Source organism: Phascolarctos cinereus, unplaced genomic scaffold (assembly GCF_003287225.1).
Source record: "Phascolarctos cinereus isolate Bilbo 61053 unplaced genomic scaffold, phaCin_HiC Scaffold_5;HRSCAF=322, whole genome shotgun sequence".
NCBI lineage: Eukaryota > Metazoa > Chordata > Mammalia > Diprotodontia > Phascolarctidae > Phascolarctos > Phascolarctos cinereus.
In genome coordinates this window covers 278,365,949-278,384,909 of record NW_027555958.1, presented here as the reverse complement: position 1 = coordinate 278,384,909, position 18,961 = coordinate 278,365,949, and the positions used below count along the sequence as shown (strand labels likewise).

The following is an 18,961-nucleotide window of genomic DNA, read 5'->3' as shown; positions in this document are numbered from 1 at the left end:
AGGATGATGTGAGGTGAAAAACCTCAATGATTGGAAGGATGGTAGTACTTTAGACTATATAAGGTTTAGAAAAGGAGTCAGCTTAGGAAACATAGTGAGTCCTATTTTGGGTATGTTAAATTAGTGATACCTACAGGCTATATACTTTGAAATGTCCACTAGGCATTTGGTGATACAACTGGCATTGAAGAGAGACTAGACCTGGATAAATACATATGGAATTATCTGTCTAGAGATTATAATTGAGCTCATTGGAGCTGATAAGATCACACATTGAGAGAGTATAGAGGAAACTAAGAAAAGAAGCTGGAATAGACCCTTGGTGAAATCAATTAAGCTGTATCAGAAGAAATGAAGAAGTAGCTGTAAGACAAATAGAATGTAAACCAAGAGAGGACAGTATCATGAAAATCCAGAAAGGAGAGGGTTTTGCTATTTAGTTGTTTTTCAGTCATGCTCAACTCTTTGTGACCCCATTCGAGTTTTTCTTGGCAAACATATTAGAGTGGCTTGCCATTTCCTTCTCCAGTTCATTTTACAGATTGAAAACTGAGGCAAATGGGGTTAAATGACTCGCAGTTCAGTGATACAGAACTAGTATCTGAGACCAGATTTGAACTCACAAAGATGAGTCTTCCTTCAGGTCCAGTACTCTATCCATTGCTCAACCTAGCTGCCCCAGAGGAGAGAATACACAGGAAAAAAATGGTCAACAGTATCAAATGTTATAGAGAGGGAAAGAAGGATAATGAGTGAGAAAAGTCTGTTAGGTTTGTAAATGAAGGGAATACTGGTCACTTTGAAGAGAGCAATTTCAGGTGAACTATAAATTCAAAACCAGACTGCAAATCAAATAAAAAATTATATCAAATTAACTCCATTTTGTTTAGTTCTATTCATTTTGTGATTATCCTTCATTTTATGAGCTAGACCTTGCTTTGCTATAAATCAGATGATTATGGGGAATTTAAGATGTTAAGACAATTCTGAGAAATTAAGGTGACGGGACAGGATCAAAATGTTCCATATATCTTGCTGTCTATTCTTGTAACAACTACAAAATGTTCCAGGATGTTATAAGATATTTTTATAATAACTACAGAATGTTCCAGTACATTCTTTTTTAATAGTATTTTATTTTCCCCAGTTATAAGTCAATAAAAATATTAGCATTCTTTTTTACAAGATTTTGAGTTCCAAAGTCTTTCTTGTAAAAATCTCCCTGCCTCCCTTTTCTGAAAATGGTATGCAGTTTGATATAGTTTATACATGTGATAGCATATAAAAATTATTTCCATATTAGTCACAGTTGGGAAAGAAGAAACAGATTTGAAAAACCATGGGAAAGAATAAAGTAAGTGAAAAAAATGCTTCAATCTTCATTTCAGAGTCCATCAGTTCTTTATCTGGATATGGATAACATTTTCCTTTGTGAGTCCTTTGTACTTGTCTTGGATCATTGTGTTGCTGAGAAGGGCTGAGTCATTCATAGTCAATCATCACACAGTGTTGCTGATACTGTGTACAATGTTTTCCTGGTTCTGCTCATTTCACTTTGCATCAGTTCATACAAGTCTTTCCAGGATTTTCTGAAATCCTCCTGCTCATAATTTCTTATTGCACAATAGTAGTCCATTACATTCATATACCACAACTTGTTCAACCATTCTCCAATTGATGAGCACCCCTTCAATTTCCACTATTTTGCCACCATGAAAAGGGCTGTTATAATTATTTTTACACATGTAGGTCCTTTTTCCTTTTTTATGATCTCTTTGGGATACAGACCTAGTAGTGGTGTTGGTGGATCAAAAGGTATGCATAGTTTGTTTTCCCTTTGAGCATAGTTACAAATTGCTCTCCAGAATGGTTGGATCAGTTCACAACTTCACTAACAGTGCATCAGTGTCCTAATTTTCCCACATCCTTTACAGCATTTATTGTTTTAATTTTTTGTCATATTAGCCAATCTGATAGGTGAGAAGTTGTATCTTAGAGTTGTTTTAATTTTAATTTCTCTAATCAAAAGTGATTTAGAGCACTTCTTCATATGCCTATAGATAGCTTTGATTTCTTCATCTGAAAACTGCCTGTTCATATCCTTTGACCATTTATTAATTGGGGAATGACATATTCTTATAAATCTGACTGAGGTCTCTATATATTTGAGAAATGAGGCCTTTATCAGAGATACTTGCTGCAAAGATTGTTTCCCAGCTTTCTGCTTTCCTTCTAATCTTGGTTGCATTGGTTTTGTTTGTACAAAAGATTTTAAGTTTAATATAATCAAAATTATCTGTTTTACATCTGTTACATTTTACATTTACCTTTACAATGCTCTCTGTCTCTTGTTTGGTCATGAATTCTTCTTCTCATAGAGCTGACAGGCAGACTATTCCTTGCTCTTCTAATTTGCTTATGACCCTTTATGTCTAAACCATGCACCCATTTTGACCTTATCTTGATATATGGAGTGAGATATTGGTCTATACTTCGTTTGTGGCTTATTGTTTCCCAGTTTTTCCAGCAGTTTTTGTCAAATATTGAATGCTTATCCCAAAGACTGGGGTCCTTGGGTTTATCAAACTAGGTTACTGTGGTCATTGACTACTATGTCTTGTGTAACTAATCTATTCCACTGATCCACCACTCTATTTCTTAACAAGTACCAGATAGTTTTGATGATTATTGCTTTATAATATAGTTAGAGATCTGGTATTGCTAGGCCACCTTCCCTTGCATTTTTTTTCATTAATTCCCTTGATATTCTTGACCTTTTGCTCTTCCAGATGAATTTTGTTGTTATTTTTTCTAGCTCTATAAAATAATTTTTGGTAGTTTGATTGGTATGGCACTAAATAGGCAAACCACTTTAAGCAGAATTTTTTATTTTTATTATATTGGCTTGGTTTGCCCATGAGCAATTGATATTTTTCCAATTGTTTAAATCTGACTTTATTTGTATTTAAAGTTTTATAATTGTGTTCATATAGTCTTTGGGTTTGTTTTGAGAGGTAGTCTCCTAAGTATTTTATATTATTCATAGTTATTTTAAATGGAATTTTTCTTTTTATCTTTTGCTTCTGGGCTTTCTGGTCATATAAAAAAATTCTGACTATTTATGCAAGTTTATCTTATATCCCACAACTTTGCTAAAGTTGTTAATTATTTCAAGTAATTTTTCAGTTGATGTCCTAGGGTTCTTTAAGTATACCATCATATCGTCTTCAAAGAGTGATAGTTTTTTTCCCTCATTGCCCATTCTAATTCCTTCAATTTCTTTTTGTTATTGCTATAGCTAACATTTCTAACTATATTGAATAATAGTGGTGATAATGGGCATCCTTGCTTACCCCTGATCTTATTGGGAAATCTTCTAGCTTATTCCCATTACATATAATGCTTGCTGATGGTTTTAGATAGATACTGCTTATCATTTTAAGGAAAGCTCCACTTATTCCTGTGCTCTCTAGTGTTTTCAATAGGAATGTTTGCTGCATTTTGTCAAAAGCTTTTTAAGCATCTATTGAGATGATCATATGATTTCTGTTGATATGGTCAATTATGTTAATAGTTTTCCAAATATTGAACCAATCCTGCATTTCTGGTATAAATCTCACCTGGTCATAGGGTATAATCCCTGCACTATATTGCTATAATTGCCTTGCTAGTATTTTATTTAACATTTTTGCATTGATATTCATCAGGGAAATTGAACTATAATTTTCTTTCTCTGTTTTAGCTCTTCCTAGTTTAGGAATCAGCATCATATTTGTGTCATAAAAAGAGTTTAGTAGGACAACTTCTTCATCTATTTTTCCAAATAATTTATAGTTTATTTGTAGAATTCACTTGTGAACCCATTTGGCCCTGGGGATTTTTTCCTAGGGAATTCACTAATGGCTTCTCAAATGTCTTTTTCTAAGATGGGATTATATATGCATTCTACTTCTTGATTTGTTAATCTAGGTAATTTAAGTTTTTGTCAATATCCATCAATTTTGCTCAGATTGTCAGATTTATTGGCATATAATTGGGCAAAATATGTCCTAATGATTGGTCTAATTTGTTCTTTACTGATGGTGAATTCACCCTTTTTATTTTTGATACTGGATATTTGATTTTCTACTTTCTTTTTTAAAATCAAATTAACCAATGGCTCATCTATCTTATTGGTCTTTTCATAAAACCAGCTCCTAGATTTATTTATTAGCTCAATAGGTTACTGTTTGTTTGTTTGTTTTCACTTTCAATCATTAATCTCACCCTTGATTTTCAGGATTTCCAATTTGGTGCTCAATTGGTCTGTTCTTTTTCTAGTTTTATTAGTTGTATGCCCAGTTCATTGATATGTTTTTTTTTTCTATTTTGTTGATGTAAGAATTTAGAGAAATAAATTTTCCCCTAAGTACCACATTGGCTCCATCCCATAAATTTTGGCATGTTGTCTCATTGTTGTCATTCTCTTTAATGAAATTATTGGTTGTTTTTACGATTTGTTGTTTGACCCACTCATTTTTTAGGATTGGATTATTTAGTTTCCAATTATTTTTTAATCTATATTTCCACTGCTCTTTGTTGGATTATTTAGTTTCCAATTAATTTGTTTCCAATTAATTTTAATCTTTATTTCCACTGCCCTTTCTTAATGTTGTTTTTATTGCATTACAATCCGAAAAGAATTACATTTACTATTTCTACCTTTTTACATTTGATTTTGAAGTTTTTGTGTCCTATTACATAGTCACTTTTTGTGTAGGTGCCATGTGCTGCTGAGAAAAAGGTTTTTTTTTTCTTTCCTGTCCTCATTCAGTTTTTTCCAAATGTCTGTCATATCTGACTTTTCTACTATTCTATTTACCTCCTTAGTTTCTTTCTCATTTATATTTTGATTGGATTTATCGAGTTCTGAGAAGGGACAGTTGAGGTCCCCCACTAGTATAGTTTTGCTCTTTCTTCCTGTAACTCACTTAACTTCTTTAAGAATTTGGATGCCATACCACTTGGTACATATAAGTTTAGTACCAATACTGCTTCATTGTCTATGGTACATTTTAGCAAGATGTAGTTTCCTTCCTTATCTCTTTTAATTAGGTCTATTCTTGCTTTTACTTTATCTGAGATCAAGATGACTAGCCCTGCTTTTTTTTTTACCTTAGCTAAAGCATAATAGATTCTTACCTTACCTTACCTTCACTCTCTCTGTGTGTGTCTCTGCTTCAAGTGTGTTTCTTGTAAACAACATATGGTAAGATTCAGAGTTTTCATCCACTTTATTATCTGCTTCTGTTTTATGAGAGAGTTTGTCCCCACCCATATTCATTCACAATTATAATTACTAACTGTATTTCCCTCCTTCCTATTCTTCCTTCTGTTTCTTCTCTCTCTCCTTTCAACCTCTCCCTCCTCACCAGAGTTTTGCTTCTATCTACCACCTTCCCTGATCTGCCCTCCTTCTGTCAGTCCCCACTTCCCTTTATTTCATCTCCTCTCCCGCTACTTCCTTATCAGGTAAGATAGATTTCTATATTCCACTGACTGTGTATATTATTCCCTCTTTGAGCCAATACTGATGAGAGTAAGGTTCAAGCAGTGCTCATCTCCCACACTCTCATCTTCCTTTCCACTGTAATAGGTCTTCAGTGACTATTCATGTGAAATAATTTACCACATTTTACCTCTCCCTTCCTTCTGCACCCATTGTATTCCTCTTTCTCATCCCTTAAATAGTTTTTTAGTGCCATTCCCTCAAATTCACCTTATACCCATACCCTCTGTCTATGTATATCCCTTCTAGCTATATTATTAGTGATACAATTTTTAAAAATTAAAGTATCATCTTCCCATCTAGGGATGTAAATAATTAGCTCTATTGAATCCCTTATGTTTTCTTTTCTCTTTTTACCTGTTTATGCTTCTCTTGGGTCTTGATATTGGAGGCCAAATTTTTGGCTTAGTTCTCATCTTCTCCTTAAGAAAGTTTGAAATCCCTTTATTTCATTAAATGACCATTTTTTCCTTGATGTATTATGCTTAATTTTGCCAGGTAAGTGGTTCTTGGTTGTAGTCCTAGCTCTTTTGCCTTTCAGAATATTATGTTCCATGACCTCCAGTCCTTTAATGTTGCAGCTCCAAGTCCTGTGAATACTGATTGTGACCCCCTGATATTTGAATTGTTTCTTTCTGACAACTTGTAGTATTTTTTCCCCTTGACTTGATAGTTCCAAAATTTGGCTATAATGTTCCCTGGAGTTTTTATTTTGGGATCTTCTTTCTGAGGTGATTGGTGGATTCTTTTTATTGTTGTTATTATTCTTTTTTATATTTTATTTATTTGTTTGTTTTTAGACTTCAACATTAAGTTTTTTTTTTATTTTTGGCAAGGCAATGGGGTTAAGTGACTTGTCCAGAGTCACACAGTTAGTGAGTGTTACATGTCTGAGGCTGGATTTGAATTCAAGTCCTCCTAACTCCTTGGCCAGTGTTCTATCCACTGCACCACCTATCTTTTCCTATTTACTTCTATATGATTTTGGTTTTAAATTTTCTCTCCCCCTCTCTGTTCTCCCCTCCCCAGGACATCATGCAATCTGATATAGGCTATAAATGTGCAATCATATTAAATATATTTCCACATTAGTCATATTATAAAGAAGAATTAGAACCAAGGGGGAAAACCACAAGAGAGAAGAAACAAACAAACAAAAAATAGCATGCTTTGGTCTGCATTCAGATTCCATATTTCTTTCTCTAGATAGGGATAGCATTTTTCATCATGAGTCCTTTGGAATTGTCTTAGATCCTTGTATTGCTGGGAAGAGCTAAGTCTATCAAAGTTAGTCATCACACAGTGTTGCTCTTACTATGTACAATGTTCTCTTCATTCTGCTCACTTCACTCAGCATCAGTCCATGTAAGTCTTTCCAGGTTTTTCTGAAGTCTGCCTGCTTATCATTTCTTATACCACAAAAGTATTCCATTACATTCACATACTGTAACTTGTTCAGCCATTACCTAATTGATGGGCATCCCCTGAATTTCCAATTCCTGGTCACCACAAAAAAGCTGCTATAAATATTTTTGTACATGTGGGTCCTTTTCCCATATTTATGATCTCTTTGGGATACAAACATAGTGATATTGCTGGGTCAAAGGGTACACATAGTTTTATATCCTATGGGAATAGCTCCAAATTGCTGTCCAGAATATTTGGATCAGTTCACAATTCCACCAACAATGCAATACTGTTCCAATTTTCCTCATCTTTTCCAACATTTATCATATTCCTATTTTGTTATGTTAGCCTATCTGATAGGTGTTATGTGGTACCTCAGAGTTGTTTTGATATGCATTTCTCTAAACAACAGTGATTTAGAGCATTTTTTCATATGACTATAGATGGCTTTAATTTCTTCCTCTGAAAACAGCCTGTTTGTTTCCTTTGACCATTTATCATTTGGGGAATGGCTTGTATTCTTATAAATTTGGCTTAGTTCTCTATATATTTGAAAAATGAGGGCTTTATCACAAACACTTGCTATAAAAATTATTTCCCAGCTTTCTGCTTCCCTTCTAATCTTGTTCTCATTGGCTTTGATCATACAAAACCTTTTTAATTTAATATAATCAAAATTATTCATTTTGCATTTCAAAATGTCCTCTATGTTTTGTCTCTGTATTATGAAAAAAAAAAAGAGCCAACAGCTTGGCAAACTACTTAAAAAGTAGAATTGACCAAATAGAAAAGGAGATACAAAAATCCACTGAAGAAAACAACTCCTTAAAGAGTATAATCAGCTAAATGGAAAAGAAAATACAAAAGCTAATTGAGGAAAACAACACCTTAAAAGTTAGAATTGAGTAACCAGAAGCTAATGACTCCATGAGATATCATGAATCAATCAAACAAAGTCAAATTCCCTCATGGGAAAAAAACAACTGACCTGGAAAATAGATTCAGGAGAGACAACTTCAGAATCACTGGAGTACCTGAAAACTATAATGAAAAGGAGGACCTGGACAGCATCTTTCAAGAAATTATCAAGGAAAACTTCCCTTAGTTTAGTCATAAATTCTTCCATTCTCCATAGTTCTGACAGGTAAACTATTCCTTGCTCTCCTAAGTTGCTTATAATCTCACCATTTACGTCTAAAACATGTACCCACTTTGACCTTATCTTGGTATATGGTTTAAGATGTTGGTCTATGCTGACTTTCTGCCATACTATTTTCCAGTTTTCCCAAGAGTTTTTGTCAAATAATGACTTCTATCCTAGAAGTTGGAGTCTTTGGGTTTATCAAACATTAGATTACTATAGTCATTGACTACTGCTTCTTGTGCATCAAACCTATTCCACTGACCCACCACTCTATTTCTTAGCCAGTCCCAAGTAGTTTTGATGATTGCTGTTTTAGATCTGGTACAGCTAGGCCACTTTCCCTTGTGTTTCTTTTCATTATTTCCCTTGACATTCTGGATTGTTTGTTCTTCCTGGTGAATTTTGTTATTATTTTTTCTAGCTCTATAAAATAATTTTTGGTAATTTGATTGGTATGGCACTAAATAAATAAATTAGTTTAGGTAGGATTGTCATTTTTATTATATTATCTCAGCCTATCCATAAGCAACTGATATTTTTCCAATTATTTAGATCTGATTTTATTTGTGTGAAGTGTTTTGTAATTGTGTTCATATAGTTCCTGGATTTGTCTTGGCAAGTACACGCCCAAATATTTTATGTGTCTGCAGTTACTTTAAACGGAATTTCTCTTTCTATCTCTTGCTGCTGGGCTTTGTTGGTAATATATAGAAATACCAATGATTTATGTAGGTTTATTGGTGGTTTCTTTCAATGCCTATTTTGCCTTCTAGTTCCAGGAGAGCAGGGAAGTTTTCCTTGATAATTTCTTAAAAGATGCTGTCTAGGTCCTCCTTTTGATTATAGTTTTCAGGTAGTCCAGTGATTCTGATATTGCCTCTCCTGAATCTATTTTCCAGGTCAGTTGTTTGTTTTTTTCCCATGAGGGAATTTGATTTTGTTTGATTGATTCATGATATTTCATAGAGTCATTAGCTTCCACTTGCTCAATTCTAACTTTTAAGGTATTGTTTTCCTCAATTAGCTTTCCTATTGTCTTTTCTATGGACATGGAGGAATAAGCATATGCTGGCAAGTGTGGTTGCAGAGGAGGTAGGGCTCTGCACAGGACAGCAGGGACCCTGGTTTTGATTCCAGGGCAGAAGGGTAAACTGAAGCATGCAGCTGCAAGAGGAACCATAGGGAGTACAAGTGTCTGTAGTGACAGCATTCATGTGGGTCCTGGTCATGGCTCAGGGGCTAAGAGTAGTACCTGAGTTCAGGCCCCCAGACAAAACTCAGAAAACAACAACATGAAAAGTCTGAAGCCTAAGACATTACCTACCCCTGCACATACACACATCTCAGGACTAAAGCCGAACTCTAACATAAAATTAACATCTAAGAAATAAGCCACTAAAAATGAGTAAGCAAAAGAGAAAAAAATTTGACCATAGATAGTTATTATGGTGATAGAGAACTCAGAAGAAGACAATAAAATCAAAACAGCTATTTCTACTTCAGAGGAAAAATGTAAAATGGTCACAAGCCCAAAAAGTGTTCATGGAAAGCTTAAAAAATGACTTTAAAAATCAAATAAGAAGAGTTGAGGTAAAATTAAAGAAAAAATAAGAGTAATGCAAGAAAATAGAGAAAATTATGAAAAGAAAGTCAATCAATTAGAAAAAAAAAGAGAGATCCAAAAACTTACAGAAAAAATAACGCTTAAAAATCAGAACTGGGCAAGGGGAAGTCAATGACTTCCTAAGACTCCAAGAAATAAGAAAAAAAAATCAAAAGAATGAACAAATAGAAAATGTGAAATATCTCATTAGAAAACAACTGACCTGAAAAACAGATCAAGGAGAGACATTGTTGAACTACCTGAAAGTTATGATCAGAAAAAGAGCTAGACACTATGCTTCAAGAAATTAAGGAAGATTGTTCTGAAGTTTTAGAACTAAAGGGTCAAACTGAAATTGAAAAAATCCACTGATTACTACTTAAAAGAGATCCCAAGATGAAAACTCACAAAAACACCAGGTATAAGTTTTGAAGCTCCTAGGTCAAAGAGAAAATACTACCAAAAAAAACAAAACAAACAAACAACAATTTAAATACTGTGGAGCTACAGTTATGATAACACAAGATTTAGCAGCTTCCACATTAAAAGAGCAAAGGATACAGAACGGGACAATCCAAAGAGCAAAGGAGTTGTGTTTGCAACCAAGAAAACAGATTGTTCTTTTGGAAAACAATCTGGAATTGTGCCCAAAGAGTTATAAAACTGTGTATAGTAGTAATACCAGTATTAGTTCTGTTCCCCAAAGTGATCCAGGAAAAAAGAAATATGTTCTCAAATATTTATAGCAGCTCTCCTTATGGTGGCAAAGAACTGGAAACTGAGGGGATGACCATTGATTGAGGAATGGCTAAACAAGTTGTGGTGTATGATTGTGATGGAATACAACTGTGCTGTAAAGAATGATGAGCTGCTTGGTTTTAGAAAAAACATGGAAAGACTGCCATGAAACAGTGAAAAGTGAAATGAGCAGAACCAAGAGAATGCTGTATACAGTAAGCAATATTGTTAGAAGATTAACTGTGAATAACTCAGTTATTTTGAGTACCCAAATCAATTACAAAGAACCTATAAAGGAAGATGCTATCCATCTCCAGAGAAAAAATTGATAAATAGAAGTATAATATAGTTTTACATGTGAGTGTGTGTGTGTGTGTGTGTGTGTGTGTGTGTGTGTGTGTGTTAGTTAAATGGTGGCCTTCTGTAGTGCAGGGTGAAGAGTGGGGCTGGAGGAAGACAGTTCAGAACTTAAAATAGAACAAAAGAAGAAAATTTGTCAAACTCTCTGTCCAATCAGAGACAATGAATACCCATTACTTAAAATTGTATAAACTGATTGGTTCCTCACTATCAACTATTAAAAAACAAAACAAAACAAAACTGCTTACCCTTGAATGGTGTCCTTGTACCTGCTGAGGAGGTCTTGGACCCAATTTGCTATGCTACTGCTAGCCTTGCTAATAAATTGATATGCTCAGATTTAATTGCCTAAATCCTTATCAATTTTGTTGGTGACAAGGATTCGAAAAGAATTAGGGAAGAAGAAATGAAAACACCAAATGTAAATTAGGGCAAAATTCTCCCCCTCTCCTTTTCCTTTCCCACTAATTATATTTGTTAGTTGTTTTGTTTTGTTTTATTTTTTGGTGGGGTTGTAGTTTGGGGTTGTAGTTTCTAAGGTTTTTTTTTCACTTATTTGTTATCTTTTGGGAATTTTTATGGAGTTAAAACTTCTGAAATGCCAGGTTAGAACTTCCTCTTCTAACTAATTTCTGTTATTACCTTCATAGCTCTTGTCTCATCAACCCTTTTTCCTGTTGTGCCTCTCTCTTAAGTTTCAATTTGGGAAAAAATTAATATGGGAAGAGGACTTTAGGCCATAGCACTTCAATTTTGTTCTTCCACCTTCAGTTCTGCTAGTTTAAATTCTGCCTACATCTGTGTCTTCATTTCTTTGATTTTATTTATTTTAACCTATGGGTCAGCCTTTTTCTTTCCTTTAATAAAAAAAAAACTTTGGTGCAGCTAGGCAGCACAGTGCTCTGGTAGAGCTCTGGCCTTGGAGTCAGGAGGACCTGAGTTCAAATCCAGCCTCAGACATATGACACTTAGTAGCTGTATGACCCTGGGCAAGTCACTTAACCCTGATTGCCTCACCAAAAGGCAAAAAAAACCCCAAAACAGCTTTTAAACATTTATCTCATTTATCTTTCCTTAGTGATTATACTTATTTAACTTTCTTATGTTTCTGATGTTTGAAGATTGAATATTCTGCTCAGATCTGAGTTACTTTTTGGAAAGAATGTCTTAAATTCCTCTCTTTTTGTTGAACATCCATCTTTTTACTGGATGACTAAGGTAAACGTTTCAGAGTATGACATTTTGGTCTGCTTGAGCTCCTTTGCTACTCAAAATACATTTTAAAAATTTCCTTTTAAAGTTTCTAGTGGATAAGGAATAATCTTGTATTTTTGGATTTTCCCTTTTAAAAAATGTTTGAAGCTCTTTATCCTGGATGCTTGCAAAATGTGTTGTCATTGGAATAGTTACATTTAGCCACTATATGTCTTGAAGTTTGAAGCACAGATTTTTGTCTTTCAATTACAGCTACTCCGTCAACAAGACTAAATAGTTTTGCTGAAAAACTTCTTATAGCTAATGCTCTCGCTCTCTCTCTCTCTTTTTTTTTTTCATCTAGGCAACGGGGTTAAGAGAGTCACACAGCTATTAAGTGTTATGTGTCTGAGGTCATATTTGAACTTAGTTCCTCCTGAATCCAGGGCTGGTGCTCTATCCACTGTGCCACGTAGCTGCCCCCTAGCTGATGCCCTTTTATAACATTTTGTCAAGTCCTAGGTAGTAGCTAAAAGAGAAAAACCTTTGCTCTCTTTTCCTACCAGGTATTCCTCCTTGATGGTCTATAAATTGCCTGTAGAAGATGTGCATCCTCTATCTCAGGCCTTTTCTAAATTAGAGGCAGGTAAGAGTGACCATTTCGAAAGTGAGTTTCTACATAGCAATGGCAACCTCCAAAGAAAATCAATACAATGGACATTTGAGAAAACTAAAGCCATTCCTTACATGACTTAAGGAGGCAAAATTCACAGTTGAGTTAAACAATTTCTCAAGTGTATTTCAGTGACACACAGACAAGATAACTAATTAAGTAGTATATTAAAACACAAAATTAGCTGTTTTGACATCAAAAGTCAAACTGGAACACTTTATTACATTTTCATCACCTGTAGACTGACTTTTGCTTCATCCCTTCTATTTAAGGCATAGTTTTTATTTGTAGTGGTCTACATTATACTCTGACTTGGGGAGTAAAAATCTGGATGGAAAAATATGTGAACTGCTAACAGAAATTTATTCTTATTCAGCTAAGCATACCTTCAACCTGGAGGAGTACAGTCTCTCTCAGTCTACTTTGGAACAGGTGGGTTATTTTCTTAAAGACTTTCTATTTGCCATGCAACTCATTGTTGTTCATTCATTTCAGTCGTGTCCAACTTTTTGTGACCCCATTTGGGATTTTCTTGGGAAAGATACTGGTGTGGTTTGCCATTTCCTTCCCCAGCTCATTTTACAGATAAGGAAACCGAGGCAAACAGGGTTAAGTGCTTTGCCCAGGGTCACTCAGCTAGTGTCTGATTACAGGACTGGCACTCTATCCACAGCACCACCTAGCTATGTGACTAATTCAGTGCAGACTTAGTATGTGCTGGGTGGGTATCTTAGCTGGCACCTGATATAGTCTGTTAGCAGTGTGGTACACATAAGGCTCATTCTGCTTGTCCTAAGACTACAGAAGAGCATGCTTTCACCTTACTAATCAACTAATTAGGAATGGAGAACCTCCTTCCATTATTATACAGAAGATCCTCTTTAATGTACCATTTCAGCTGCCTGCCTCATCAAACTACCTCTTCAGGTGGCTGGACAAGAAGAACATCCTCAGTGACCTAAGTTCAAATTACACTGGCATAATATGAAATAATGGCTCTGAATTATTGAAGTTTCTCATAAAATTTGCTGCTCCTGTTGCCATCTCATTCTGGAAAGTTTCCAAGTTCAGCTCAACATCTCTATATTTCTTTGCTTTCTTTTCTTCTTTCTCTACTTCTTTCCTTCTTTCTTCATTTATATATTTGTTCATTTATCCATCCATTGGATAAATGAACAAATATATAAAGCAGTAACGCATGCATGCTTCAATTAATCTGCTTATGTGACACAGAAAATCCACTTGTCTATGGGTGTGAGGTTTATTGAGCATACTAAAGTACAATTAAAAGAAGCCATCACATGTTCCACTCTTGGGGAGCAGTCTGATCAATTGTCCCCAAATCTCCAGGAGATTACTCTCCAATTTCTTTGGGTTGCTTGTTCCTGAACGTTTTGGAAGAAATAGAAAAATAGATGCGGAGAGGCTCTTTCTGGTCAATAACTATAAACACTAGAAAGAAGAGGACATGAAGGTGAGAGGTAGCTTAGCTCCTGTATCACCACCACTCTCTTTTAAAATTATTATTTTTGTCCAGGCCAAGGAGCAATAATAATAATAACAATAATGGCAAAACCAACACTTATAAAGCATTGTATGGTTTATAAGGCTCTTTTCTTTGGTAATAGCTAGCACCTTTATTATATTTCAAGATTTTAAAAGTGATATTTAATTTGAGCCTTGCAAGAATCCAAGAGGTAGATACAGTTATCCCTTCCATATTAGGGAAATAGTGCCACCACAATCTGGAAAATCCACCCAAAATTTTTTGACCCTCCCTTCATACAAAAGAAGTCTGAATTATTATGGCACTAAAAGATAAAAGATGTTGATATTATATAATACCACACATATATTTTCTGCATTTCTGAATTTCTAAACTTTTTCTGTGTCATCTGCTGGCCTCTGCATATCATCTGTGGCTTCCACAAAACCCCCTAAAAATTTCCATTTAATTTCTTATGCCAACCTGTGATATACAAAAACCAGCATGGGGAAAGTCACAATATAGAAAGGATAGCTGTACTGTGAATGCCATTATCCCCATTTTATAGACAAGAAAATTAAGGTTCAGAAAGATTAAGTGACTTGCCCATAGTCACACAGTTAGCATCAGAGGCAGGATTTGAACCCAAGTCTTCCTGATTACAAATCCTACATCAGGCTAAGAAGCTTCTCACAGTAACATAATTCAAATAATGGCAGGGTGAACTGTGGGTATCAGTTATATAGGTGGATCATGTAAAATTGACATATTTGAAAACCTTAAATCACTTTGTAAATGCTAGCTATAATCATAATAATTGTTGTTATGTGTACCCTTCTCATTAAATTGGTGATACAGAAACTAAATTGCTACTTCATTCTTCTCTCCTCCCCAACCCCTACTTTCCCTCTAAGGTCTTCCTAGAGTTGTCAAAGGAGCAGGAGATGGGAGATTTTGAAGAGGAATTGGATACAACTATAAAATGGGAACTCCTCTCACAGGAAGAGCCTTAAAGGCCTATCTGTTCTAAGTTTTTGTCGAAGATCTCATGACCCTTTTTTAAATGCATTTATATTTTTAATTTCATATATCATCTCAGAAATGTTTAATCAAACTTTTAAAGCATATTTTGTATTTATGCAGAAACTGATTAAATTTGTAATAAATCTTTGCTAGAATAAGGGAAGGAAGGATACCTTTGGGCAAAATCTGTATGCTAAACAGCATTAATAATGGAATGAAATTGGAATGTACTGGTTTCCTACATACCATTTTAGGAATACTTGCTGTATTATATTGTAGCTTTTTATCAACAAAAGGACTGATAGAGTTTTTCTCAACTGGAAGGAGAGACTGAAGGATCATGGGAGGTAGAAGCTAGGATACTTTTTGAGCCCCTACAGAAGATGGTGTAGGGAAGGGGGTAGGTTGTGTAGTAATCATGATCATTTGGGTGACTGGCTCATTGACCAGTCTAAAAAGTGCCTTGACAGAATTTACTGTCTCACTGGAATTGGATGAATTTCCCTTTCCATTTCCTCTCCCTTCTCTACCTCACAGCTGCCTAGTGAATTGGCATTGCTCAATCTTAAATTTTGTTTATTTTCTCTCTATATTTTTATCATGGGTTTTGTCTTTAGATAAATATAAGCTGCTTTTTATTGTATTCTGAGTTTTTGTTATAAGTAAATATTATGTGGAAAGGTAAAAGAGATTTTCTAGACAAATAACCCTAAAGTTAAATCTCTGCTTTTGTCTTTGTCTCTCTCTTACTTAAATCAATAAAATACAGATCTGTTTGGTACATTTTAAAAATATTTAATTATGAACTTGACAACACTAGGATTGTTTTTGAATGTATATTTTTAAGGTTCAAGTTTCTGAGTATATTGTTTCAGAGAAAGAGAGATGAAAATCAAGCCTTGAAGAAGAAAATGAAAATAATAGCAGAATAATTAATGATTGAGGTGGGGAAAGATACACTTGAAAAGGGCTTCACTGGATGATTATATATTCACTACTCACAGTCATTTTAGGCCATATATTATTGAGTGGAATAGCAAGCATAATAATCCATGTTATTTAAATATTTATTTTTCTCTTACACGATGATTTTTTTTTTGCCAAGCACATGTAGTTGAATTTTCACATGTTGAATGAGTGTATGATGAGATTCCACTGTATAGACACAATACATTTTGCAGATGACTGCTTATCTAATGTGGTGGCAAACAAAAAACCAAAACAACATATATATGTACGTATGTGTGTGTATGTACACAAGCTATCTCTTAACATGATTCCTCCTCTTAGCTTACACCTCTGCCACTCCTCTCTTCCAGAATATTTCTGTTCTGAGCAAGGTCTGACTCAGGCCATTCCTCTGACAGCTTAGGTTCGATATTGGAACAAAATGAGACACTTGTAGATTATTCAAGAGTTAACAAGGGGAGCTTTATTTAGCCATTGCAGGAGAAGGATATTTAACAAGGATAGACACGTTGAGTTAATTTAGCTTTACCAAGGTCCCTTGGCTGAGTTATCCATTATGGCCTACTAGGCAACTATCGGTGTGCTTTTATAACTCCTTGTGACTACTTCATACTCAGGCAATAAAAAAAAAATCAATGTCAACACTGAGGTTTTAGGCCCTGAGCCAACCAACTAAATCTCAAGTATGACATTAATATCTTTTAAGCAAAAACTAGCCTAACTTGCATGAGGGGAACGGTTAGGAAATTGGTCCTATCACACTCCACCTCTAGGTGATAGTAAGGACTTTAAGGTCTTCTAAAGGACATTCCACTACTTAAATGACTTTAGAGTTGTTATTGGTCAATCACACGTGACCTTTGGTATTCAAGAAGCCTGATATAAGAAATAATAAAGGAGGAAGAGAAAAGAAAAACAAAGACAAAAATGTAGCCAAAACAAAACAATGTAACAGCTCTCTGAAGGAGTGATTTGGGAGGTCCCAAGAAGAACAGAGTCCCAGATCTAAATGATTAGTTGAGTGATGCCAAATCTTTGCACATTGAATCTTCCAATGTAAAGAAATGTGACCATAAACAGCAAAAGCACTAGAAATATCAGGGCTATAACAAAGATGATGATACTACCAGCATCATTACTAACTGTCATCACAGATCAGGGAGAATTGCATTCTATCATGCCCAGTTAACATTTTCACCAACTAGGACTTCTCACTTCCTGGAAGCCCCTTTGAGGGAAGAGGGGACTCTGAAGGGCTTCTCCCTGTCTTCTGTGAAGGCTGATTAGATATTTTCACCTCCTCCTTGTTGCTAAAAATCAAGGCCTCTCCCAACAATGCCACCTTTTAGTTCCTTAAACCTTCCCTTAGGAGGAGTCATACAATCATTATTGGGAATTATATCGTCAGAAATGAGAGGAGTCAACCAGTTTACATTATAGTTAGCATTGGGCTACAACGAACCTGCCTTTTTGCAACTATACATGTCAGTGCCCATTCTTTTAACATTAGGTTGCCACTGCCATTGAGCTACTTAACTTTCTGCTGTCATTCAGGCTCATGCCTACACTTACTGCCTGCTGCTGTCCATTACCATTGGGTCCTTCATCTGTGTCCACTGTCCTTTAGTCAGCACCCTTAGCACATTTCTACTCACTATTCCCCCTCCCCTTTCCATCCAGTGCTTCTTGGGCCTTCAATTCTACACACCTCTGCCAAGGTCAGCTGCTACCCTGCCCCCTGCACCAGGGCTGGGTAATTGCTGCTACTAAGGCCTGAGTTCTTTCTTCCTATGCTAGAACAAAGTGTTGCTGTTGACCTGAATGCTATTACTTTGCCACTGATGGAACTTGACTCCTCTTTTCCTAAGTCAGGACTGATTGTGTCCCCTTATATGGAGCGTTGCCACAGACCTATGATGCCACTGCCTTGTTGTGTTTGGAAGGAGCACAGTGAGTGCTGCTACTGTTGGGCCTAATCCATTCCTCCTAGGCTGACCAGAGTATTGTTGCTCTTGGCTGATCCTTCGTAGCTGCTGATGTAGGGGAACTACCTCATGAGATGGTTCAGGTCCTTCTAAAGGATTCTTGATGACCACTGATGCTAGGGCTTGCATTCATCTTCCTATCAGTGATCATCTTCTCCAATGCAGAAAATTCCTGCTGCTTCCAGTCAGTACCCACTGTGGGATCCAAGAGTTCATGACATCTTGAACACAATAAGGCTGTCAACAGGACTAGGAATGTCCAGCAGGGTGGAGAGTTACAAAGGATAAGGAAGGGAGAAGTGGAGAAGGAAGAAACTTAGCTGGGAGGAGAGGAAGAGGAAGAGGAAAAGGAGGAAAGAAGGGGTAGAGCCAAGATTGCAGATTAGGGGCAGCCACCTAGCTGACCTCTCCCAACATTCCCCTCCAAACAACTTTAAAATAATACTTCAAGTCAAATTTTGGAACAGTAGAGACAACACAAGTTTGGGGTGAGATATCTTTCTGGCCTAGGAAAGCATAAGAAGTTGGCAGGAGAAGCCTGTGGCACTGTCCCGAGCCCACACTCATGGCTGCAGCAACAGCTTTGGGAACTCTCAGCCCAGAGACAGTAGAGGGTCAGACTACTGGTCAGAAAGAGGTTACTTTTTCTTTTTAGGCAATTGAGGTTAAGTGACTTTCCCAGGGTCACACAGCTAGTAAGTATCAAGTGTTTGGTCTGAGGCCGGATTTGATGGAAAGAGGTTACGTAGGACTCTTTTCTGGCACTGGGTACAGCTGGCACTGTATGGCCATACACAGTTCTGGGTCATAGTTAAGATGAGCACTGGTAGT

At 35.8% G+C, this 18,961-nt stretch overlaps 1 protein-coding gene across 1 annotated transcript in view; it reads left to right on the top strand.

The window, feature by feature from the left end:
* Positions 1 to 15,957, top strand: part of LOC110218286 (ATP-binding cassette sub-family A member 10-like) — a 126,319-nt gene extending 110,362 nt beyond the window's left edge. Inside the window, exons 37-39 of the mRNA XM_021000906.2 lie at positions 12,561 to 12,640; positions 13,044 to 13,099; positions 15,068 to 15,957. Of these exons, the coding sequence (XP_020856565.1) occupies positions 12,561 to 12,640; positions 13,044 to 13,099; positions 15,068 to 15,166 (235 nt within the window). The 3' untranslated portion in view covers positions 15,167 to 15,957. The remainder of the gene's footprint in view (positions 1 to 12,560; positions 12,641 to 13,043; positions 13,100 to 15,067) is intronic.
* The last annotated feature ends 3,004 nt before the right edge of the window (positions 15,958 to 18,961 follow it).